This window comes from Pelobates fuscus, chromosome 1 (assembly GCF_036172605.1).
Source record: "Pelobates fuscus isolate aPelFus1 chromosome 1, aPelFus1.pri, whole genome shotgun sequence".
Classification (NCBI taxonomy): domain Eukaryota; kingdom Metazoa; phylum Chordata; class Amphibia; order Anura; family Pelobatidae; genus Pelobates; species Pelobates fuscus.
The window spans coordinates 438,312,094-438,337,920 of NC_086317.1; the positions used below are offsets into that span (position 1 = coordinate 438,312,094).

The window sequence follows — 25,827 nt, forward strand, 5'->3', positions numbered from 1 at the left end:
TTGGGGGATTTCAAACCAACCAATTAGAGTGCTGTGACAGGTAAATGTAGAGACTTACCTGTCAGAGAAATGTATCATTTACCTGTCAGAGCACTCTGATTGGATGGCTTAAACCCACCAATCAGAGTGCTCTGAGCCTAATTGCAGGGTGGGGCAAGGCTTTATAAGCATCCCCCCGCCCTGCAGAGCTCAGTCTGCGCGGAGCCCTCCATGGGTGAAGATGGATTATTTTTTTTGCGCTCATTTTTTTTTTTTTTATAATTGCGTCGGTTATTATGGTCTTTTATTTGCCCTTTTTTGGGGCTGAAAAAATAAGATTTTAGAAGAAAGAAAACATCGAATGGTAAGTTAAATTTTTTTTACAGGTACTTAGTTAAAGGTCCCCCCTCATTAGTTTTTAGGGTGAGGGGGGTAGGTAGGGGTATAAGTTGTATTGGGGGAGGGGGTGACTAGGGGTTTGGGGACCCCTAGTCACCGGGGGGAACATTTTTTTTAGGGCCCCCACCCGCCGCTGAGGGGTGGGGGCCAGGGGGGAGGACATTAGGTCCCCCCCATTACTTTAGCTTGAAAAAGACCTTTGTTGGTCGAAACGTTGCTTGGCGTTGCATTTTTTCCTAATAAATCTGCATACGGTTTCAATTTGGAGTGCCTGTGGTCCTTTCTTCTTTCGGGGCCAGGGGGGAGGACACTAGGTCCCCCCCCTTATTACAATTTAGGGCCCCCACCCGCCGCTCAGGGGTGGGGGCCAGGGGAGAGGACATTAGGTCCCCCCCTGATTAGTGTTTAGGGCCCTCACCTGCTGCTCAGGGGTGGGGGCCAGGGGGAGGACATTATGCCCCCCCTTATTAGTATGTAGGGCCCCCACCCACTGCTCAGGGGTGTGGGCCGGGGGGAGGATACTAGGTCCCCCCCTTATTACAATTTAGGGCCCCCACCCGCCGCTCAGGGGTGGGGGACAGGGGGGAGGACATTAGGTCCCCCCTTATTAGTATTTAGGGCCCCCACCCGCCGCTCAGGGGTGGGGGCCAGGGGGGAGGACATAAGGTCCCCCCTTATTAGTATTTAGGGCCCTCACCCGCCGCTCAGGGGTGGGGGGAACATTATTTTCTTTTCTTTTTTTTTAAACAGTGAGCAGTCACAGGCTGCTCACTGTTTACTAGACATGCCCCTACTCGTGGTATAGCGAGTAGGGGCAAAATTTACTAATACTAAGTAATTTTTACTTAGTATTAGTAAATTTGGCTGAAAGACCAATTTAGGTCTTTCAGCCTTTTGGTAGATAATTTCCTGATACCGTGGGAATTAGGGAGTTATCTACCAAGCGGCTGCAAGAGAAGTCCCGAGGTGCCGAAGTCCCGAAATTCCCGAAATGCCAAAGTGCCGAAGTTCCGAAGTTCCGAAGTTGCCGAAGTTCCAAAGTCTTGAAGTGCCGAAATGCCGAAGTTCTGAATTGCGAAAATCCCGAATTTCAAAATGCCGAACCGAACCGAATTTTTTTCCCATGCACATGCCTATTTATTACATTGTCTGCCTACCTTTCCTCAGATGTTGAGGTTAGGACTCTATCAAATATTCTGTACTCTGCAAATACAGGATTAGTGAAAACACATTTTGAAATGTAACTTTCAAGACAATGGATATTTTTACAGCTGACCTGGAACCACATCACAAAATATTGTAGAGGGGTTCTTAAATAATCAGAAAAAAAATCTTTTTCAGAAATGCCTAATATTGCTTAGTCATCGGAAGACAATATTATATTTTAGTCCAGCACCTCCCATCTCAGTCCTCAGGGCACCTCAAGAGTACAGAATTTAGACATTTCATAATTCTGTTCCTATGGTGACAATGGCAAAACCTGGACCACCTTGCTTTGAGAACTGGACTGGTAACCACTTGGTGAATGATCAAGACATTTATCTTGTGAAGGAAATACAATAGAATGTCTCTAGACACAGAGCTTAACAATGTTAGAATTATTATTCATGGCTTATAATAAACAGATTTCTTTTACACAGGATTTAATGTTGCTGGGTGCTACAGCAATTGAAGACCGTCTTCAAGGAGGAGTTCCAGAGACCATAGCAACATTGATGAAAGCTGAAATAAAAATATGGGTTTTAACTGGAGATAAGCAAGAAACAGCCGTAAACATAGGTAAAAATGGGCGTATTGTTTTAACTCAAAGTGAGCTCTAAATGTTTGTTTTATGCTGAAAATCCCCAGGATCTGTGGTGACATTAAAAGAACGAAGAGAAGTCCCCATTATATGGGAGATTACCTGTCTTGTGTTTCTCAGTTCTAACAATGTTACTAGTCAGAACCTTTTCGTATAGTAAGACATAACTCAGCCTAAAAGGAAACAAAGTAGTCTATCACAACTTTATGGACAAACACCCTTTGTGAATTACATTTGTGTCTCTGAACACAGTGGAAATTAGTACTGTAATGGCCTGCAGGTATTTCAGCTGAGTATCCCTGTTACTTCTCTGCTTCCTAGGCTAATTACAGTCCATCCTGTATGGCCTTGCTGAGCAGAAGTATTCAGTGCCATTTGGAACACTCAGATGCTCATCTCAAAATACTCTGAGCAGTGTTAGGGAGTGAAATATAGCGAGTGATTATAGCAGTCATTATACACACCATGAGTCGATGCTACATGTGGGGGTTAAACAGAACTGACTTTATTGCAGCTGTCCAGAGGTATTGATACCCATAGAAGGTAATTTGCATAAAATAGGGTACCCACCAATCCTCTTCCCATAGCCCCTTGTTTGCTGTACACAACCCTCAGCCCCATCAAAACAAATACTCATATTCATTTTGTCCATATAATTCAAACAATATGAAATTACAATTGCCCCTTGTAAAATTCCCACCCAAGCAAGAGGACCTTCAACCCTTCAACCCTGGGCCCACGACAAGCACCTCTACAGCATCAATATGAAAAGCATTAGCATGGTTGTTATATTACTTACACCAATTATACATGAAGGTCAATTGGTATAACCAATATAGCAACCATATATACCCAGGAGGATAGTAAATGTTCTGGCTAAGCACAATAGGCAGGTTAGTGAGAAGCTCAACATGTGTAACTAACCCTCCGTAGATTTTCCTATAGAGGCAGTGCTTTTTAAAGTATGATATAGAGCTGCAGAAGGGGCTTGTTGCCGCTGCTTTCATAGACATGTATGTAATTCATGAAGGGTGAATGTACATAGAGTTGTGATGGACTATTGTATACACTTTATTTCCTTTAGGCTGAGTCGTGTCTTACAATATGAAACAGTACTGACTAGTAACATTGTTATAGCTGAGCAACACTAGACAAGTCATCTCCCATATACTGGGGACTTCTCTTTGTTCTTTTAGGATTTTTCTGGTGTTACGCCCTTTTACTAGTTGCAATGCTGGAGGTGGGGAATGGTACGTTCAGGTAAAAAGTTAAACTATTTTAAAACGGGTTGACTCCTTACAATAGGGGGCGGGGAGTGCTGTAGTGTAGTCTATGATTTTAAGGCAATCAGCTGGTAGCTCTTATACATCGGCATTAAGTCCCATGATGCTCAGTTTGCCAAAAAGTGTGACCTTGGCTGGCTGGAGTTTCAAATCAAGTGAACATGACTGTCTGACATCACTGAGCCAATGTATATCCATTGATTGATTTAAACTGAAAGCCTTACTACATTTGCCAATTACAACAAAGTAAGATGTTGACAACTGTAATTCATCGCAATAACTCTTACATTTGTTAGAGAAAGCAATTATTAACCCTGTGTAATTTTCATAGTTGTCTCCTATCAAACTTTAAACTAAACTGGTAATTATGGAAATCGAAAAGAGAATTGCAATTCTTAGTGTAAAATACAAAATCATTTTTAAACATTTGTCCAATTCTGCTATTTTAGTCTAAAATAGGAAATTGCCTCCCGACTTCCCATTGTGTTTGATTAAATAGTCCTTAGCCAATCACAGCCTCAATTGCAGCCCAAGCTAGTATTTAAATGGTCTGCTTATATTTGGAAAGATGAGACTTAGTAACATTCAAGTCTCACTCTTTCCAATTTCCAGTAGACTAAATTGCATTAAAATAAAGCATGTTTTCCTGTTATTTTCCTCAATTTTCACAACACAATGAGACTATTTACATCAATGAAAAAGTCAATAAGCACAAAATCAAAGTACTTTGTGTAAATAAACTGCTTTCTGGACATGATTCTAAGTGTTTCATTGCTGGGAGCTCGGTGAAACACACTAATCATGCAAGTTTACATTGTGACGCATTTGCTGAGCAATATCTGCATAAAATACCACAGTGTTCTTTTCTGCGTAGTGTACTCCATTATTAGAGCAGTTGATCTTGATTACTTATTTTCGGTAACAAAATGCTGGCAAAGTGAGTGTAAAACTCCCATGTAATGTCCTACAGCTTAGAGTCGTTGTAGAAAGAAGAGCAGAAAGGGAGAACCACAAGAGATTGTGAATACGAAAACTCACAGAACTCATTGTCTCGCAACCTAATGACCAACTGGTGGCTGCTGCAATAGTGGCACCGCAGACCAAACTGAAGGGAGATGATGTATCCAACCAGGGTGCAGCATTTGTAATTGACCCCCTCCCAAGTCCTCCAAATATACCAGCTTGATGGCAAGGCCACTAAAGGCCTGATAACTGACAATTACAATAGTTCACACCTTTACATGCACACAGCCATTACCCACAATGGGGAAACAGTGGCAAGTGCTATACTGTGTCTTGGGTGCATTCTAGAGCACTGTGTGCACATAACAGGGAATCCCCAAACCTTTCATTAGCCACATCCTGCAGCAAGTACTGTGCCAGATAGGCAACTACATCTCTCGTCCTTACATCCTAAACTACTAAATTCTAAAACAGAGAAATGAGTAGAAATAACTTATTTAAATTAGGAAAGAAACAGGAGGAAATTTAATTTATTCTATTGTAAGTACTTCATGGCTTTTTAATTTTTTTTAAGGAGCCTGAGCTTGAATGTTGTCTTTAGTTCTAGTTTCAAGACTGTGAATGGAGTAACTAGTTAGAAAGTTAACATTAAGGACTAGATTCTCTGCTTACTGAATAGCAGTTCTTCCATTGACGTCCATGGGAAAAAAGTGCTATTCAGTAAGCAGTTTAAATCCTTACTCTGCTAAGAGAATAAAATATTAATATTTGTACGATGGACATCACGTCAGACAGAGTAAGTCCAACACATAAACCATATCTTGTAGTGAGGAAGAACAATAATTCGGACCCAAAATGTTTACTATTGTGAGTCTCCAGGATGATGATGAGAGTTCTGTAATGTTTTAAATGAGGTTTTGCCAGCTGTCATCTATTGCAATACCAGAATACCTTTGGTTTAAGCATGGGGAACACTTAGTGCTTGCCTTCCTCAACTGGACGTGTTTGGTTTCTTATTAAACGGTAATCAATCCCAAACCTATTTAAATAGACTGATCTGCAATATACATTCACAGAAGAGAAATGAAATATTGTCAGTGAACTACATTTATGTGAGTAATGCATTCTTCATAACTCAATGATTGATTCACTTGGCGAGATGAAGGCTATATATCATCTTTTTATTATTATAACATCTGTGAACGCTGTAAATACAGACCTTAAGGCGACCCATTAAAAAAGACCTCCACTTTTTTTTGCCCCTGCAAAGGGCAATTCTAGGGCATTTTGACCTAACTCTCTGTGGAGAGATAGCAATAACTGGTTGCCATGATGTTGGCATATCCTGGCACAGTACTGGCAGCTCGGAGTGCGTCACCATTTTCCCCCACCAGTCCCTGTTGTCCTGGCCTATGCTACTGAAAAAGACAGGTCAGAATGGTTTGTTATAGAAGTTACTAAACCAATCAGAGAATTTAAAATTTTGGCCCAGAATTGGAGAATTTATCCTGCTCGGTCTAAAATTTTCATTTTTTTTTCTTATTTTTTTTTGTCGATTCTTTACAACTCCCAGATTAGGGAATACACCTGCTTATGTTAGTAAGACTTTCACTTAAGAAATCTCAGCAATGAAGAACTAGCTCGAATCCAGCTAATTGAATCTACTGGCTGTCATTAGTTCTGTATCTTGTGCAAAGTATATGTCTTAGTTTGCTGTTCTTGCCTGACACAGTATGACACATTCTATATTTTTTACGTCTGATAGGTTACTCATGCAGACTTGTATCTCAAACGATGTCACTCATTATGGTGAATGAAGATTCTCTAGATGTAAGTAATGATCTCTGTGTAGCTGCTGAATATTCTGACTGCTTTGATGTAACGGATTTAGAGACGTTAGCACGAAATCAAACTCCCTGCCTAGGCACAAAGCCTCAAATGCTATTTTTGTGTCACATATTACTCATGTTTTGTTACCTATTTGTTTTGTAAAATGCACAGTTGGCAAAAAAAAAAAAAAAAAAAGCTTAAACATTTTGCTGCCAATGCAACTATTTGTCATGTTAAAGACAGTTTCATACATTTCAATACCCTATTTGTATATTTTTCACTAGTCGTGATAGAGTGCGATTTCTAGGTCATCCGCTATTTGTTTCTCAGTGGAAATATAAAAATAAAAATAGCATTTTTCAAATTCCTTTGTTAATTTAGAAGCTCAATTAACCCCTTCATTGTCATGTTTCTGCGGAATTCTACGTATATAAATATACACTGAGCAGCCACAATGTTAAAACCACTGACAGGTGAAGTGAATAACATTGATTATAGTGTTACAATGGCATCTGTGAAGGGGTCGGACATACTAGACAGCAAACAAAATATACACAAGGTGTATAGTTGTGTAGGCGCTTCCAACTTAAAATAGACAATAAAAGTAAGTGTGACAGAAAGGTGTAATCCCTTAACACCTAAAGGTAAAGTGATACAATTAAAATAATTCACACCCACTTAGAAAAATATACAGAGTAAAAAGGATATACCACCTATTGCAGATATAGATATGGTGGTTACATCTGTAAAACAAATGAGACATACATAGTGTTTTCCATATAGGTAAAAACAAACAATTGACAGCAAGTTGACTGTCAGTTATTGAATTTCATGTGTTCGAAGCTGGGAAAATGGACAAGCAAAAAGATCTAAGTGACTTTGACAAGAGTCAAACAGTAATGGCTGGATGACTGAGTCTGAGCACCTCCAACATGGTAAGACTTGTGGGGTGTTTCTGGTATGCAGTGGTTAGTACTTACCAAAAGTTGTACAAGAAAGGACAACCAGTGATCTGGCCTTAGGGTCATGGGTGCCCAAGGCTCAATGATGCACGTGGGGAGCAAAGGCTAGCCCACCTGGTCCAATCACACAGAAGAGCAACTGTAGATTAAATTTATAAAAAATGTAATCCTGGCCATAATTGTAAGGAGTCAGAACACACAGTGTATCATAGTTTACTGTGTATCGGCCCTGTCCACCGCCACTTTAGAACTAGACCATTGAGCAATGGAAGAAGGTTGCCTGGTTTGATGAATAATGTTTTCTTTTAGACCAGGTGGGTGGCTGGGTGCGTTTGCATTTTTTACCTGGGAAAGCAAGATGCATTATGGGAAGAAGGCAGGGAAGTTATGCTCTGGACAATGTTCTGATGAGAAACCTCAGGTCCTGGCATTCATGTGGATGTTACTTTGACATGTACCACATACCTAGAGATTGTTGCAGACCACGTACACCCCTTCATGGCATCATGGCATCATAGTGTTTCTCTGATGGCAGTGTCCTCTGTAAGCAGCCTGCCACACTGCAAAGATTGTTCAGGAAAGGTTTGAGGAATGTGACAAAGAGTTCAACGTGTTGCCTCGGCCTATAAATTTCTCAGATCTCAATCCAATTGAGCATCTGTGGTATGGGTAGGAACAAGAAATCCAATTCATGGGGGCCCCACCTTGCAACTTGCAGGACTTAAAGTACTTTCTGCTAATGTCTTGGTGCCAGATCCACAGGACACAGTCAGATTTCTTCTGGGGTCCGTACTTGAATACATCAGAGCTGTTTTGGCAGCATGAGAGGGACCTACACAATATCAGGCATGTGGTTTTAATGTTGTGGTTGATCAGTGTGTATATATATATATATATATATAATTGTTGTAAGGTGTAACACTTTTAAATTTAAACTGCTGTTATGGTACTGTGCTACCTTTCCTACATCCCTGGTAATATGTATGTCTTGCTTTCAATAAGGTTTTAAAAAATACTATGAATTTTTATTCATGTGGTCTTATAGCTATCAATTTTAGGAGTGCTGAAAGGAAAGAGAGCAATTCACAATGAAAAAGAGAAAAGGCATAAAATCCATAAAATCTGATTAAAAAATCAAATAAAGATTAGTTTTGTCTTAACTAGTTCATGTACAACCTATTCATTATCAGATTATGACTTATGATAAGAGTTGCATCCAAAATTATTTAACCCCTTAAGGACACATGACATGTGTGACATGTCATTATTCCCTTTTATTCCAGAAGTTTGGTCCTTAAGGTGTTAAGCAACCGTTGCGCTTCTCTTGGCTTGTAATTAGATTTTATGGACTTTTTGCTGTTGATCTCAATCTAAATTTTTGATGATATATGCATTCTAAGAATTTTGCAAAGCAAGGAGTTCAGAGTATGTTATGTTTTTTAAGTGGGAGGGAGGTCACCCTCATATTTGCAGTAATGCACCATGGTGGGGTTTACCCCAGCAGCCTGGAGACCCATCATTTTCAGATTAAAATCTCAATGTATCCTTCCTGGTACAATAAGCTGTTATAACTATTATCTTGATTTTGATCCTTTTGGATTAGTTTTCATGAGGCTCTCATTTTTCTGGGCTCACATTTCATGGAATTTTTTTTAACAGTTCTTTAATTAAGAGTTGAGTGGCCTTAAGCACTTGCTATTTTTTTTATTTATTCAATTATAGCAAAGTTTCCAGTGCTGGAGAGTATGAGAACATGTAGAAAAGTTCCGGAGAGAACCTAAACGATCTTTCAGTAATCTGAAATATTCTGTCTAGTGTTATCCCTTCAGAATTCCCTTGATATCTTTTACAGAATAAATCTTACAAGTTATTTTTCAGATATTTGTCTAAACGTCTTGCTTTAATTGTAGCTATTTTTATAAATGTAACTGCACAAATACATTGAAATATATAGTGATGTGTGTTTTGACTAGTTTAAGCACTTTCTGATTGACCGAAGGTCTTCTTATCTTTTTGAATGAATTTCCCTAATACTGGAACCTGGTAGTATATAGATGATTTGTGAACGTTTTTGCCCAATCCTTGCGAAATTCATTGGGTTAGTAGTAGAAATGTAGTGATGTGATTACTTAAATTATGATCAGAAACACATTTTATTAAATTATATTTAGTTTTTTTTTTTTTATAATAGAAATTAAACAATACTTAGTAAAAAATAAAAAAAAATCAAGTTCTACATTACCTATTGTCAAGGACAAGTACAAATACTCCAGTATGCAGAGTATAACTTTGGTGCTAAAATGTGTTACTGGGCCTTAGAGTGACCTGACTTCACGACAAACAAACAGACAGGTAGAATAGTTAAGGGATAACCCACGTCAAGGGAAACCAGAAATCAGATGATAAGACAGAGTCAGGTCAAGGATACCAGAATACAGAATGGTCAAGTGGAAAGTTTGGTCAATAACAGTAATTCATAATAGTATAAACACACTATTGGGTCGAGGAGAAACCACAACGGGGCACTCTCCGCAGACCTTTGAGGTACTTGCTAAATCCCTGACACCCACATTTTGATAGCCTGTTTTTATTCCAGAGAATCAGAATCTCTTCAATCCTTAGTGCATCTTTATTAACAGTTGATTGACAATTTGGGGTGATTCATATTTTGTGATAATAATTCGAATGGTTTTAATGTATCCTGTGTTATTCAAACTAAACTCATTGTTGGTTTTAATTTTCTGTTATACTGAATTTTTAACGTGTATGGATGATATAATCTTACAATAAGTGTTTTACATGTATAGGACACTCCAAGCACCATAACCACTTATATTCCCTTCATTTGTTACAGTAGAAGGAGGTCTCCTGTCTTATTTTGCTACTCATTCATTCTGCAGCTGTTCATTCTATGTAAAGAAACAAAAGTAAATAGAAAAGTATAGAACCATTGTTGGGAGTGCAATCACAATGCTCCGAGAAGCCTGGAAACACATGCACAACATAACTCCCGTAAGTTCATTAGGTTGACTTGCGGGGGTGTGGATAAGCAGTGCATGCTCTCACAATTTCTGTTGTAGTTATGGTTCTTCGTACGTCTATTTGAGCCTGACCAAATGGATAATTCAACAATTAAGAGTTTGCTGGATTGCAGTATTATGTGTATGTTCCCAGCTGGATCAGAGTGCCATGTTTTTGGCCACATTGAGTCCTGGTAGCTTCCTTGTCCTCCTCTACTGGACTAGTCACACTACTTGGGGGTGAGCTATACAAGTATGCATGTTGTGTGTGGATGCTCTGTTGGAAAAGGGAGCTTTGGGGCTCAGATTCCCTGGTGCCCTGTCTGGAGAGGATACCGCAGGGGAGATATCATTAAGTCTGGACTAATCATATTAGTCATCTGAATAACAACTATTAGCCCAGACAGAGTGGCCCCAGGGAGGCAACAAGAGGAAAGGAGCTATTTACCTTGTACCCCTTCCTGTGAGAAAAGGTCCCCAGAGACCCAGTCCAGTTTCAGTGACTGGGTCTGCTCTGCAGCACTCTGCAGTCCCCTGATAGCAGTGAGGAAGCAGATCTAACAAAGATACTCAGCCTGACTTCCAGAGCTCCATTGCAAGTGTTGTCTACATTCTATGTCGAGAAAGCTACATCAATTAATTCCTGGAAGCTGTCATGCCAAAATAGATCATAACCCTCTTTATGAAATCCATGTAGGTGTAATATAATATAATATACCATACAATACAGTTTACAATTTCCTGCTTACAACTGATGGGATGATCTTCAGCAGTGATGAGTTTGTTATGATACCAAAGTAATCGGATCATCTAAACCCAGGGCTTAGTTTATATCTAGTATGTTTTTTTTTCACATTTCATGGTTTATAGGCATTTCACCAAGAGGCTTCTCCTGATATCCTACCACAACTTTCCTCTTCCCACAGAGCTATTGGAAGCTTCTTGGATAACTAAACTTGACTCAAAGCACGTGGGGAGAGAGCACTATAGGAAACTGTGAGGTTTTCATTGGAGTGAAATTGTGAAATGCCACTTGAATGTATTTCGTCTCTGTCATGTTAGGACCATGAACAGATCACAAGAGTCCAGGTTTGTCCATGAGGACCCAGGTTTCAAAGCTGTTAGCATTCAGTGATCTTCAGTGTTCATCTTATGAATATTGAAATACTATTCTATATCTTACAGTGTGTGGCCGTAAACTACATCCATCTAGGAGCCTTGTTATGTGGACCACACATGACAAATGCCAAGAACATATATGATTTACATGGTAAAATGAGCTTGTATTTTATTTTTATATTTAATCCCAAATGCCCTTTGAGGTTACAATACCCTAACATTCAATGATGTGTGATGTGGGCCATGAAAAAAAAAATATATATGGTACGTACATTTTTTGAAACACATTTGTGTATCTTGGAGAGTTTTTAGTGGTCGTTGCTATAAGGAATCTTATTATAAATTGTTTAATGACCTTTTCATCATATTTAAGATGGCAAAGGTTTTCTTTTCAAATTCTTCATAAATCTTTGATATTTCCAACATTTACATATACAATTAATGAATTTTTGGTCTAGATTTATTAGGCAGTGAATACAATTTACCTTCAGTAAAGCTTTAAAAAGAAAACTCTACATTTTTCTACATGTCCGAGACAAGAGGCTTGTTTGATACCCCTGGGTTCTATGCAATAGCACAGAATTGTCATGTTTAAACGTAATGGTTCAGATGGATTTATATTTCACATGTAACAGGTCATAAATTGCAAGTTCACTCAAATTATGTAGGTATTTTTTATGTTGGTTTAATAAACCATATCAAAACCAACAAGGATTTAAATTCCGTTCCACATTATAAAAACCTCTCTTTTGATATCTATTAATAATGTTAAAACATTCTGTTTCATGTGTTTAGCTCTTTTATTTCAAAAAAATAGATGTACTTTCCCCCTGCGAATTTTTTTTTGTATTTCATCTTATCTTCAAGGCTTGCAAATTTGTGATTGAATAACTGTTTTGATCGGCTTCTGACCACCTGACAAATATTCATATTGATGAGAAGCAATCAATCACGCCTGTTCTTTTCAGTGCAGAGGGAATCTCCGCAGGGAGCCATTTCCTGACTTTTTTTAGCTTGAGTGGAAGAGAAAGGTACTATGTTATTTTATGAATAACTATTCCTTCTAGATTAACTATAGTAATGGATTGTTCTAGGAATGTTATGCTTCCGACAAGATTGTCCCTGTGTGATTTAGAAATGGTTTCTTTACCTGTCCAGCACCAGATGAATCAAGCTAAGCTCCTAGCTGCATATTATTTTAAATTAGCTGACGTTTTCAATCCGGGAGGATCATCTATATATTATTCCAATGCCTCCAGTGCATTTTTACATTTTTTGTAATGATCTACTGTGCATTTGTGTATTGTATTCTTTTACAGGCTGTGTGTGTGTGTGTACAAAAAAATGAAAAATAAAATATATATATATAGATGCCAAAATACCAGAATATTGCAGTATGCAATGATACCTTTTTTTATTGGACTAACATAATATTTCAAAGACAATACATATTTGTAGTCGGGGCCAAAAGCCGTATTAATGAGAAAATAGAAGTATATACAAATCGGTTGTGGTATGCCGAAACTGATGTATCGGGTAAGCCTGTGTGACCCTATAGTGCTAAACCCACCATATAGGTGGCTTGCCCCCCCTTATTCCCCCTATAAAAGTTTAAAACTCATCTTATTTTCAGCGCCGTGCGGGTCTGCCGGCACTAGCTCCGCCCCCTTTGTGGCATCATCAAAATTGCCGATTTTTAGCCAATTCAATTCTTTCTCATAGGGATTGGCTAAAACCTGCATGGGGGAGGGGCCACGTGCCGTTTTGGCAAAACAGGACCTCCTCATAGAGATGCATTGAATCAATGCATCTCTATGAGGAAAATTCAGTGTCTCCATGCAGAGCGTGGGGACACTGAATGGCAGGGCTGCTTACTGTGCAGCCCTGAGCCAGGAAGCCCCTCCAGTGGCCATCTACGGAGTGGCCACTTGGATGTGTCCCTAGGGGCAATGTAAACACTGCCTTTTCCCTGAAAAGGCAGTGTTTACATGAAAATGCCTTAAGGCAATGATTGTACTCACCAGAACAACTACATTAAGCTGTAGTTGTTCTGGTGACTATAGTTTCCCTTTAATTTTATTTTTGTCACACTTCACAAATACATGTATGATCAAGAAAACACAGTATTAAAAATCCTGGGAGATGGCAGCTCCCCTTTCAACTACTTTGGCTTAATCAATCAAAACATTGCAAAGTCCAATGTAAATGGTGGAAAACATCATTGGTGGTGCAGCTTTTAAAAAAAATAAAATAAAAAAAATTCTGGGCTGAAATTGTGGCATTAGACGAGTTGGATATGCTCATTGGATGTGCTGTCACTTCTACTCCAGTATGAGGTAATAGTAATAAGAATTAATCTAAAAAAAATATTTGTAGCCAAAATGCTAATGTCCTATATAAAGTTACATGAACAAAGTTACAAGTCACATAATATCAATTTGCTATGAAATAAAATTAACTCTTTCTTTTTCAAGCTACGTAGCTGTGGTCTGCGTGTACAACATTAAACACTATACAAGAAGCTGAAATAGCTATATAATGAAAAGCTATTCTGTTTTGTTTAGTTTAGCTCAGGTTTGGCAGTTGTAAATGCTGCAACACGAGTAAAAGAACCCTTCCATTATTTTATCCCAGGTGTCACGTTAATTGCCAGACTGTGGTTTGATCTATACATGGCATGGGACATACCTGGTCCCACAGCCTCTTACTAAAACTTTCATGGAAATGTGATCTCGAAATCCTGCTTAAGAGCCTTTTTTTTTTTTTTTAAAGGAAGTGCAAGAATTTGGCCTCAAACAGGCCCCTGAGAGCATGGTAAGAGTTCATTTTGATTCACACAAGTTTTAAAATGCAAAGAACTCATACCAGATTTTTTGTGTGTGAATTAAATTTAGAATTTAATTATCGATATAGGTAACATGAACTACCCATCTTTGTTCAAAAAAAATATGGTGAGGTGAGATAAGAACTCAATGTACAATTGCATTTAGTAAATGCCAAAGATTGAGTTTTGAAATATAGGTTCATGTTGTGTTGACCAAAGTAAAACCTGATGTTATTCTGGGACAAAGTGGTAAGTAGGTAGTATTCGCCGATCGCCATGATAACCAAAAAACAAAGCCTCGTCAACATTGAGCATTTTGCCCAAGGAAACCAAAGAGCCAGTTTCATATGAGACAATGAAGGCATGAATGCAAGAGTGGTCAGAAGTCACATTAGTCTTGTATGGTCACTTGTGAACACACAGTATGTAACAATGTAGCCCCTTGTATTTGAATATGTTCATATTGTAAGATTATAAAGACTCACACTATGAAAACAATCAAAACAGTGTTATTCACTCATCTCCAAATTTGAGCACAATAAAGGGATAGTGTAGGCACTCTATCTCATAATTTCAAATAGTTTAATACTGAATGGGGATCTAGGTTGGACCCCCTGTGCTGCTAGGGGTAGTGCTTCATCATTAGCCATAGCAGTGGTAGATGATAATGACTGCCCTCAACCTACCAAAACCACCCATTGTTAGTATGAGCTGGTAAAATTAAGGCAGAATGTAATCTCACCTTATGTAAACTGTCCTAAAATGGTTTAACAGTGAGAGATGGTGCCAGGAAGCTTCAATGAAATGTACTTCAATTAAATTAAGTGGTTATAATGCCTACAGTGCCCCATTAAAGTGTAGTGTTAGAAATACTAAATTGTATTTCTAACACTATAGAGTCCCTCTCCCTCCCTTAGCCCTACTCTGGGGGTTAAAGGGCTAAATAACCCTTTAACCATTAGCGTGTATCCCGCGCCAAGTTCCCTCGGTGCTGGATCACTCTCCGGCTCCCCCGACGTCAGCGATGGGGGGGAACTAAAGATACTGGGTGTCCTCGTGCAAAATTATACTCAGTGAAAGACCAGGAAGCTCCTGTAGTGGTAGTCTGGGAGACTGCCACTAGAGGCAGTCTTAACCCTGCAATATAAACTGTTTTTCTGAAATGGCAATGATTTACATGGCATGGTTAAGGGGACAGGAACACTGCACCCAAACCACTGGAGGTGAAATGGTCTGGGTGCCTATAGTGTCCCTTTAATTTAGAATAATCTTATCTCCTAATCTGTTAATTGCCTGCTAGAGCCTACTAGCCTCATGTAGAGTACAGAGCAGGAGATAAGAACTTCTAAAGATAAACACCCTATACTGTAATATCCGATTAAAAAGGAAACTGTTGTTTTGGTACTTGCAGTGTAATGTATTATCACATACATAAACAAAAAGGTGTAAGCAATGGGTAGGCAATGTTCGGCACTCCAAATATGTGGACTACATCTCCCATAATGCACTTACAGCCATAATCCTGGCAAATCATCAGAGGAGATATAGACGCAACATCTGGAGTGCCAAAGGTTGCCTACCAATGATGTAGACATTTCTTCCTTCTGTTTGCTCTGGCTTAGCAAGTTGATGTTTTGTGTTCATGCATTCCATTGATATTGGCCCATGTATACACCTAAAATGTGGAAATGATTGTAAATGTATTTTATAGGGATTATATAGATTTAGGTAGAAAAAAAAAAATCACAAGCCAACTTAGAGAGCTCTAAGACTAGTAGACCAAAAACATCTGGGGCACCAAGGTAACCCATCACGTCTCAAACTCCTCTTGGAACGAGGGTAGCATTGCCTCAAGATGTTCTGAGTTTTAACTTGGCTAATACTGCACATACAAACAGAAATCCCAATTGTATCAAATGTGAATAATTTCAAAGAGTGGTTTCTCCAAGAGTCCTCACAGGAGCTAAAGTTTATTTATAAACAGCCTGCAAAGCAAACGCAGTATTAAACACTCCCAGACAGTATGAGGCTCCTCAATTTTTTTGTACAAATTGTACGATTTAATGTAATTTAAAAAACAATGTATGGGATTCTGATCTTCATGTAGTGACATTCTTAACCTTGTGACTTCCAAAATGTTGTTTTGCTTGTTCACAATATTGCACTACATGCCTCCTATGAGCAGAGAGAGTTAAACCGTGCTGATCAGTCTGTACCAAGTTACAGAACAGTATCAAAGAACGTACACACAAGGGGCTTCGCAGTCGGGCTTTGCCAGAGGGGTAACTGATAGAAAACGGAAAAGAGCACTTGTGTGATGGAAAACTTGTGTTCTTTGAGAGAAAAACAATACATAAAAGGAGCAGAGAGTCATTCAGTGCTAACCAAACTTTGCTTCCTCAGGCAACCAAGAATTCCGCTCAGAATAATTTGTAATGCTTTAAGATTTTAGATTTCCCTAATCTTTTTTGGAAATCAAAGGAATGAGGCTAATAAAACCCTGTAGGAGCTGTCTGTATTAATCAGGGGTAACACGAGAGAAGATGAATGAGTCCAGAGTCTTTTTTTCTTCATTCTTTTCTTTCTTTTTTTTTGGGGGGGGGGAGGGGGGATGGGGGCAAGTCTTTTTCCTTTTCATAGTGTTGATTGAGTATCGTCATACAGATGTGCAATTAAATATACTATTATTTTCCTTCTGGTCTAAATGTCCAATATTACAAGCCCAGGAAAAAAAAGTATTTTTGTTAATTGGCTCTTTGAATTAAAGTACATGCAAGCTTGAGCAGTTCAAATGTGATTCAATTATAAACCAACTGAGAAATTATATGAATGTATGTGAGTAGGATTTTTTACAATTTTTTTTACCTTAAGTTCTTTTTGTTTAAGTAACATAATAATTTAGAGGGGTAGGTGGAATATCAGTACTTGCAATTGTAGTATGTGGCTGCTGAAACTTCCCAAAAACCAGAGTCTCTTCTTTTCTGGTGGTGCGATGGATGTAGATAGTAGGATCAGGGAGCAGCGCCTGTGACGGAATTCCCATACTTTATGCTATTGGAGCCTCTAAGCCTATCCTTTTAGTCTATTTTATTTTATTTTTTAAATAATATAATTCCTTCCACTCTCTCCAACACCCCCACTGGAGGACTCGAGGAGTGATATCCTTGGTGGGGATCATACCACCTACGCCTACATATATTGAGCAATATCCTATTTGCTCTTCACTTGTGAGTATACCTCCATTTTTTATCATTTTATTTTGTATTATCCAGAGAGCACTATTTTGTGTTTTTATCCTTTTTGTATATATCACCAACTATTTGAATACCGGCAAACTGCTGAGATACTACCACTGGAGACCCCCTTTTGATGACATCCAAGGACCATCTACATATCCATAGGCGGGGATTGTACCGTCCTGGCGCACATATCTGGAGCTGAGTATAGGCTCCAGAAAATTGTAAGTGCAATTCCTTTCCCTTCATTTACCATCACTTAAGATTAGAGATGTCGCGAACTGTCCGCCAAACCGCTCGCGAACATTTCGCCGGCGAACAATAGCGTGTTCGTGGCAAAACGAACATACGCAATTTCCGGTCCGCCCCCTATACGTCATCATTGAGTGAACTTTGGCCTGGAACCTCACAGTCAGCAGACATATTCCAGCCAATCAGCAGCAGACCCTCCCTCCCAGGAAGTGTCTGCTGACTGTGAGGTTCAGGGCCAAAGTTCACTCAATGATGACGTATAGGGGGTGGACCGGAAATTGCGTATGTTCGTTTCGCCGCAAACACGCTATTGTTCGCTGGCGAAATGTTCGCGAATGGTTCGGCGGACAGTTCGCGACATCACTACTTAAGATCTCAACATACTACACTATATCCGTGTCTTTTTCCTTCCCTCCTCCATATTGCTCTGAGCGTGGGAATTCCTTCATAGGCGCTGCTCCCTGATCCTACTATCTACATCCAACATAATAATTTAGATAGAAAAAAAACAGAAAGATTGACCATTAAAACCATACTGGAAAAATCTCCAGGTCAACTATGTTTCAGATACAGAAACAGAACATGACAACTAAAACTTTAAATTTTGGACTTATACTTATTATCTATCATCCTGTTCATAAATACATGGGTATAAAGCAATTAGATCATATACAGTATAGTACGTGATACGGAAATGACACAATTATATAACATACAGTATGGGCCACTAATAGAGAATAAAAAAATGTTCAGATAACCTGCTCATGTGCATTGCGTAGGATCTGTTCGAATGATTGAGAGTGCATATTACCCAAGGACAGGCAGAATTTAAAAGGTAATTCTGTGTACACTTAAAAAGTATTGTTACTTCGGTAGAACAAGTATTAATTTCATGCATAATGCCACACAAGCACTTGATCATTCAGTGATTGCTTCATTGAGAGTTTATACGCGTGGGCATATACATAGAGCCTCATTTACATTATATGCCAGGCTGTGCCAGACAGCATTATTTATGATATCTGTAAAAAAATAAAAATATAAATAAAATGCACAAAAAAATTGCACAACTCATTGCTAGCAATTCAATCATCTATTGGATTATGAAATATATTTCTCTTTTTTTCTGTTGTAAACAATGTAAACATATAATTTTTTCTTAAAGGCCATTATTTCCTACCTTTTCCCACAACTTTCTCAAGTCCATAATGTATATTTTTTTACTTATTCAAGTTGGCCTCTTACCGTTAATTATGAAATTATCAAAATGATGTTTTCTCTTAGTACCGCAGTCACATTAATACCTCATTCATATCTGATTTCAGCGGACCAACATTTCCCTTTAATTTATTAATGTTTTATTGATTATCTCTTAAAAAACAGTTCAATGCACTCTAGAGTGCTGGGCAAAAATTTTAATGGTAAACCCCCCCTCCAAATATATACCAGCCCTGGGAAGAAGTAAAACTCATTTATAGGAGGCTCAGCTATGGCATGTTTATACCTTTTTAGTCTTCTCCACAGCTGCATTTGCTTTGTGTATCCGTATCATCAAGGTTTTCTTACCATGTCTGGGAGCTGTGGCAGTGGGCTGTGGGGTTCTCGTGGGCAATGGAGCCAGGCAAATGCACACATACAGAGTTATTTACTAAAGTGAGCAATTAAAGTGAATGTACAGTGACTTTTAAACTTAAAGGAACACTCTGGGCACCATAACAACTTAATTGAAAATACGTTTTCATGGTGCCGGAAGGTACCCGGGAGCTTTCTTACCTGACCTGGTTAAACCGCTCTGCAGCGCTGGCTCTCCAATTTCCAGAGTGGCATCCAGCTTCTGAAAATGACTTTCAGGAAGCACAGAGTGCTGCTGGACAGGGGCGCTGATGATTAGCTGGAGCAGCCAGCTGACGCTCTAAGTCAATCAGTATCTCCCCATTAGTAAAAAAAAAGCTAAGTAACTTTTTTTTTTCATGGAGATTTGCTGATTGGCTTAGCGCGTCAATTGACCGCTCGTGTCAATCAGCGGCACCCCTGCCAGGTGATGCTCAGCATTTTCTGAAAATGTGGTGGAATCTTGGTAAAAATAAATTTAGTAGGCCGAGATTACCACGTGGCATGTGTACGTGCATATGCTGACGTATCGATCAGTTGGTTGCACGAGGCAAGATACGATCAGTAGTGTACGGAGCATGTGCAAGAATACAGGATGTAGTATTCCCCTCCTCCATTGTGCTGGACAGGCCATGCGGTCAAGCAGGAAGTAAATTCTTATTTGTGTTGATTGGTCAAGAGAATGTGCGGGTGGAGCTTAATATGGGAGGAGTTATGTGCCTATATAAGGAGCCTGCACTATTGTCCGGGGCTCAGAACTTGTTGTATTTTGGTGACGCTAGTCCCTCTGAGTCCCGATCGGTGATCCAATAAAGAATCTCTTCCTTCCTGAAGAAACCTGTGTCCATCTCTCTGTGCTTCGCTTCCGTCAGTTTCTCCGGTATCATTTGGTGCATTGGCCGGGAAGCTCATCGTTCAACGGTAGCTGAGAGGCAGAGGCGTGAGACGGTCTATCTTTGCCCACGTTCTCTACGGCTGCACCCCTGAACTTCTGCGTGGACCTCCCTTCGTCTCGGCGCCACTGGTCTGTTGTCCAGGAGATCATCGGCTTCTACGTAAGAAGTGCTGGGGTGTCCCCGTCGATGAGTGTGAACTCAGGTTCAGGAACGAGGAGGTAAGACAACTGCTGTTTTAGACGGCAGACCCACTAGGGGTATACCGATTGTGCGGTAGGCCCAAAAGGGGTTTGAATTGTGTATGGAATCTGCCCCCTCTGTCGGAGGGAAGGAGCGAAGGCGCACCGCTCAATCGAACGCTCTTTAGTCAGACCGTTTGATTTGGTTAGTCAGGCGGGGTCCTGTGTAAATAGCCCTAGCCGGACACCGGTGTCTTGTCTAGACTAGCGTTCTAGGGTGTTTATTACGTTCGCTAGGTCGGAGGGACCGGGAGACTAAGCGGCGCCTGTGTAAATTCGGTTCGCTAGCTCTCAACCTATCTTGGCTAAGTGGGAAGGCGTGCAAATTTGGAACCCACTAGACTTTTGATAGTAATCGACTAAGAGGCGCCTGTGTAAATTCGGTCCTCTAGCTCGCTATATGTGGTGCTTGGGCAGTGTGGCTAACCAAAACGGGTGTATATAGTTTTAGGTAGTCCATTCAAGGTACTGGCCAATAGTTTAGTTGGGAATTGTAAATGTGATAAAGATTGTTTAGTAAAGTGTATATCTTGTTAGATAGCGCGAGCTCAGCCGTCTAGCGAGAGTGTTAATAGTGTGTTGCTGTATTATAGTGCACGGTACCATAACCCTGTATATTTACTGACACTGTATATAAGTACTAATCATTGTCGTCTATTGCATGTTTAACACCATAACCACTAATAATTGTATTGTGACCTTAACTTGTGCTTTGACCTATGCTAACCGTACTGTAACCGCTATTTGTAAAAGACGATGTTACTGGGGTGTGTTATAGACGGGTAATTCGTATATAGAGAATTATAGCGTGGGTGACTGTATAGTTTCGCCAAAGGGCATAATATTGATTATCTAGTGACTGGTGTAACAGCTGTGTGTTTACGGGAATTCCCTGAGTGTTTATTGTGTTATTGTATACGTTTCACTTGGTAACCGTACCACGTGGTGCTGTTGCCAGAGGAAACGGGTGTGACTGTTGAATAGTACGCGTGTATAGTATTCGTTGTCGACGACGTTCCATTGTTAAGTATGGGTGCGTCGCAGTCAACGATTCCGGATCCCTTAGGTTGTATGGTGAAGAATTTTAAAAAGGGATTCAAAACTTGTGATTTTGGGGTTAAAATGTCTCCTGTACGTTTGGTCACTTTGTGTACTAGGGAGTGGCCTACTTTGGTTGCGGCATGGCCGCCACGTGGCAGTTTGGATCCAACTCTGGTACAGCGCTTACACGTGGCTGTATCGGGTAGGCCTGAACTTTACGGCCAGTTTCCTTATATTGATTGTTGGAGACAGGCCGTAAATGACTCGCCAAAATGGATTCAGACATGCCACGAGGAGCAATGTCGCCTCATGGTGGCTAGAACTTGTTTGTCCACTAGGACTGGTGTTAGGCCCATTTTGGACACGCCCCCTGAGTCCGAGATCCCTTTGCCGCCCCCTTACTTTCCTTTAAGAGGAAGTGACGCAAATGCAGGAAGTCCTGCAACCCTCCCCTCATTGCCCTCATCCACTTCCGCTTCCTCCTCCAGTACAGGATCCACCCCCTCTCGTACTAAATCTCCCCTTCCGGAATCAGAGCCAACCCCCATTAGGTCTGAATATCCTGATTTGGCGCCACTTCAGACTTCCGGTCAAGCTTCTTCTAGCTCGACCCGAAGTGTTTTATTTACTACCTTTTCCCAAAACCAAGCTCCCACATCCTCATACCCTATCTCTCCCCGACCGGAACCCATAACTGACGCCCCTCTACGTAGCCCCATACAAACCCGACAACTGACCGGTACCCAACAGTTAAAGCACTATCAGATGCCTCTTCGTCTGAATCCCGGGTCAGCCTATATCGATGCCGCAGGTCAAATGGCACATGCTGACCCAGTCTTTGTATATGTCCCATTCACAACAACCGATCTCTTAAATTGGAAGGCCCACAATTCCTCGTATACTGAGAAACCACAAGCTATGACTGATCTGTTCACCTCAATAGTACAGACACATAACCCGACATGGGCTGATTGCCAGCAGTTATTAATGACTTTGTTTAACAATGAGGAAAGGACAAGAATAAATCAAGCGGCCATTAAAGCGCTAGAGGATAAAGCCCGTACTTTGAACCAAGCCAATCCAGCAGCATGGGCCGCAACACACTATCCTAACACCGATCCCGATTGGAATGTAAATGGTGCTGATATGGTTCAACTCAGAGCCTATAGAGACGCTATAATTGCTGGCATGAAAGCCGGAGGAAAGAAAGCCATTAATATGTCGAAGACAGTTGAGGTGATTCAGAAAAGTGATGAAGCGCCCAGTGTCTTTTATGACCGATTATTGGAGGCATACCGCTTGTATACCCCCTTTAATCCGGAAGACGCAGATAATTCCCGAATGGTGAACTCCGCCTTTGTCAGCCAAGCTTACGGAGATATTAAGCGCAAGCTACAGAAGTTAGAAGGGTTTGCAGGAATGTCCATCACCCAACTAATGGAGGTAGCGAATAAGGTGTATATGAACAGGGAAACAGAAAGTAAGAAAGAGGAAGAGCGCAAGATGCGTAAAAAGGCTGATATGTTAGCTGTAGCAATCGCAGGCGTAGATAGACGGGGCCCAGATAGAGGCGATAGTAGATGGAATAGGGAGCCTTTGAGTAGGAATCAGTGCGCGTATTGCAAGGAAGAAGGGCATTGGAGGAACGAGTGTCCGCAAAGAGAGCAGTATGAGAGAGACCAACCCAGGGCAGGTTACGGAAACTTTAGAGGCAGAGCGAGAGGTAGAGGAGGCCCCGGAGGGAGTAATGGTAATAGAGGGAGCAATGGGAGCAGAGGAAGTGTTAGGGAAGATAGGTATTTCCCAGCAGCGCAAAGGTCCCGCGATAGAGAAGGCAGGGACTTTGTAGGATTGGCTGACACGGTCATGGAGGACTATTGATACCGACCGGGCTCCATTCCCCTTGGTCGAGCGGAGCCTATGGTCGATGTATCAATAGGGGGAAAAAGGAGTGCGTTCATGATCGACACTGGTGCTGAACATTCGGTGGTGACTAATCTAGTTGCTCCTCCATCTGGAAGGACTATTACTGTGATAGGAGCAACTGGAAGAAGTGCTGAAAAACCGGTTCTTAAAAGTCGACTCTGTACATTGGGAGGCCACGTAGTAAAACATCAATTCCTTTATATGCCTGAATGTCCAGTCCAATTGCTGGGACGTGATATGCTATCTAAATTACAAGCGCAGATTACGTTCCTACCAAATGGAACAACATCTTTAAAGTTTAATGGACCTTCAGGTATTATGACTTTATCCGTACCAAAGGAAGAAGAGTGGCGACTTTATACAGCGTTGACTATCCAAAACCCTAGGAGTGATGAATCCTTATTCAACATACCAGGAGTTTGGGCAGAGAACAACCCACCAGGACTGGCCCGCAATATTCCACCTATTAAAATCGAACTAAAACTTGGGGTTTATCCAGTGAGCCTAAGACAATATCACATCCCGCAGAAGGCTAAGAAGAACATCCAATCTTATCTGGATAAGTTCATACGGTATGGTATCCTAAAATTCTGTACTTCCCCCTGGAACACCCCATTGTTGCCTGTTCAAAAGCCCGGTACAGATGAGTATCGACCTGTGCAGGACTTGAGAGCAGTCAATGATGCGGTTGTTAGTATACATCCAGTCGTGCCCAATCCATATAACCTGCTTGCTTTAATTCCGGGCGGGGCTACTTACTTTACAGTCTTAGACCTCAAAGATGCCTTCTTTTGCCTCCGAATTGCCGCAGAAAGTCAATGTATCTTCGCTTTCCAATGGGAAAACTCTGTAACGGGCTCAAAACGCCAAATGACCTGGACAAGACTGCCCCAAGGGTTTAAAAACTCACCTACCCTATTTGGTTCAGCTCTAAGTCAAGATCTACTGGATTTCGAGTCCATCCCAGGAGAGTGTGTATTGTTACAGTATGTAGATGACTTGTTGATAGCAGCAGTTACAAAGGAAATATGTCAGCAAGCAACGCACGATCTACTACATATTCTCTGGAAGGCAGGATACAAGGTGTCTAGAAAGAAGGCTCAGTTGTGTTTGCCAACTGTCAAATATCTGGGATTCCATATCTCTGAAGGTCAAAGAATTATGGGGCCAGAGAGAAAAGAAGCTGTGTGCCAAATACCGATACCCAAGAATAGAAGACAAGTGCGAGAATTCTTGGGGGCAGCAGGCTTCTGTAGGATATGGATTCCCAGCTACGCGATACTGGCAAAACCTCTGTATGCAGCTATCAAAGGTACAGAGCACGACCCCTTCTTATGGACTCAAGAACAGCAAACGGCATTTGAAGATGTGAAGAAGGCTTTGATGAGTGCCCCAGCATTAGGTCTACCTGATCACACACGACCATTCTACCTGTATGTACATGAGCAAAGAAGAATGGCTGTGGGAGTATTGACACAGTACTTGGGATCATGGCAAAGACCTGTCGCCTATATGTCTAAGCAACTGGATGCAGTGGCCAGCGGACTTCCACCTTGTCTAAGAGCCGTAGCTGCAGCCGCCCTGCTAGTAGCTGAAGCCGATAAACTCACTCTGGGTCAAGAACTTTATGTACGAGTCCCACATGCAGTACAGACGTTGTTGGATTACAAAGGAAATCATTGGTTTAGTAATAGCCGTATGACCAAGTATCAAGCAATGTTGTGTGAAAACCCAAGAGTGCATTTAGAGACTGTAAACACCTTAAATCCAGCTACCCTTTTGCCACAACCTACTGAAAGTCAACATGATTGTTTGGAAGTAATGGATGAAGTATTTTCAAGTAGACCAGATCTTCGTGATTTTCCCATCCAGAACCCCGATGTTCAATATTATACCGACGGCAGTAGTTATGTGAAAGAAGGGATCCGCTATGCAGGATATGCAGTAACAACAATAGACAAGGTGATAGAAGCTCGGCCACTAGCGAAAGGAACATCAGCACAAAAGGCAGAATTGATAGCACTGACACGAGCGTTACAATTGGCTGAAGGTTTAAGAGTGAACATCTACACGGACTCCAAGTATGCGTTTTTAACCACTCATGCCCACGGAGCTTTGTATAAAGAAAGAGGACTATTGAATTCAGAAGGCAAAGAAATCAAGTATGCAGCTGAAATCCTACAACTATTGGAAGCAGTGTGGGAGCCGAAAGAAGTCGGTATCATACATTGTCGAGCGCATCTGAGAGGAGATGGTGATGTAACCAAGGGAAATCGGATGGCAGACAGTACAGCTAAGCGTGCCGCTGAATCAGGAAGACAGGAGTATGTGGGGCATATAGCTGCTCTTATACCAACTCCACTGTCTCAATGGACTCCAGTTTATACAGCTCAAGAAGAGGAGTGGTTAAAGATTGAACCAGGAAAGTATTTGGAGAACAAATGGT

At 40.7% G+C, this 25,827-nt stretch overlaps 1 protein-coding gene across 2 annotated transcripts in view; it reads left to right on the forward strand.

Annotated features, from left to right (window-relative positions):
• Positions 1-25,827, forward strand: part of ATP8A2 (ATPase phospholipid transporting 8A2) — a 673,473-nt gene that overhangs the window by 225,195 nt on the left and 422,451 nt on the right. For both annotated transcript variants that reach the window (XM_063429614.1, XM_063429623.1), the window contains exons 23-24: positions 2,019-2,157; positions 6,191-6,255. In XM_063429614.1, coding sequence (XP_063285684.1) covers positions 2,019-2,157; positions 6,191-6,255 — 204 coding nt within the window. The remainder of the gene's footprint in view (positions 1-2,018; positions 2,158-6,190; positions 6,256-25,827) is intronic.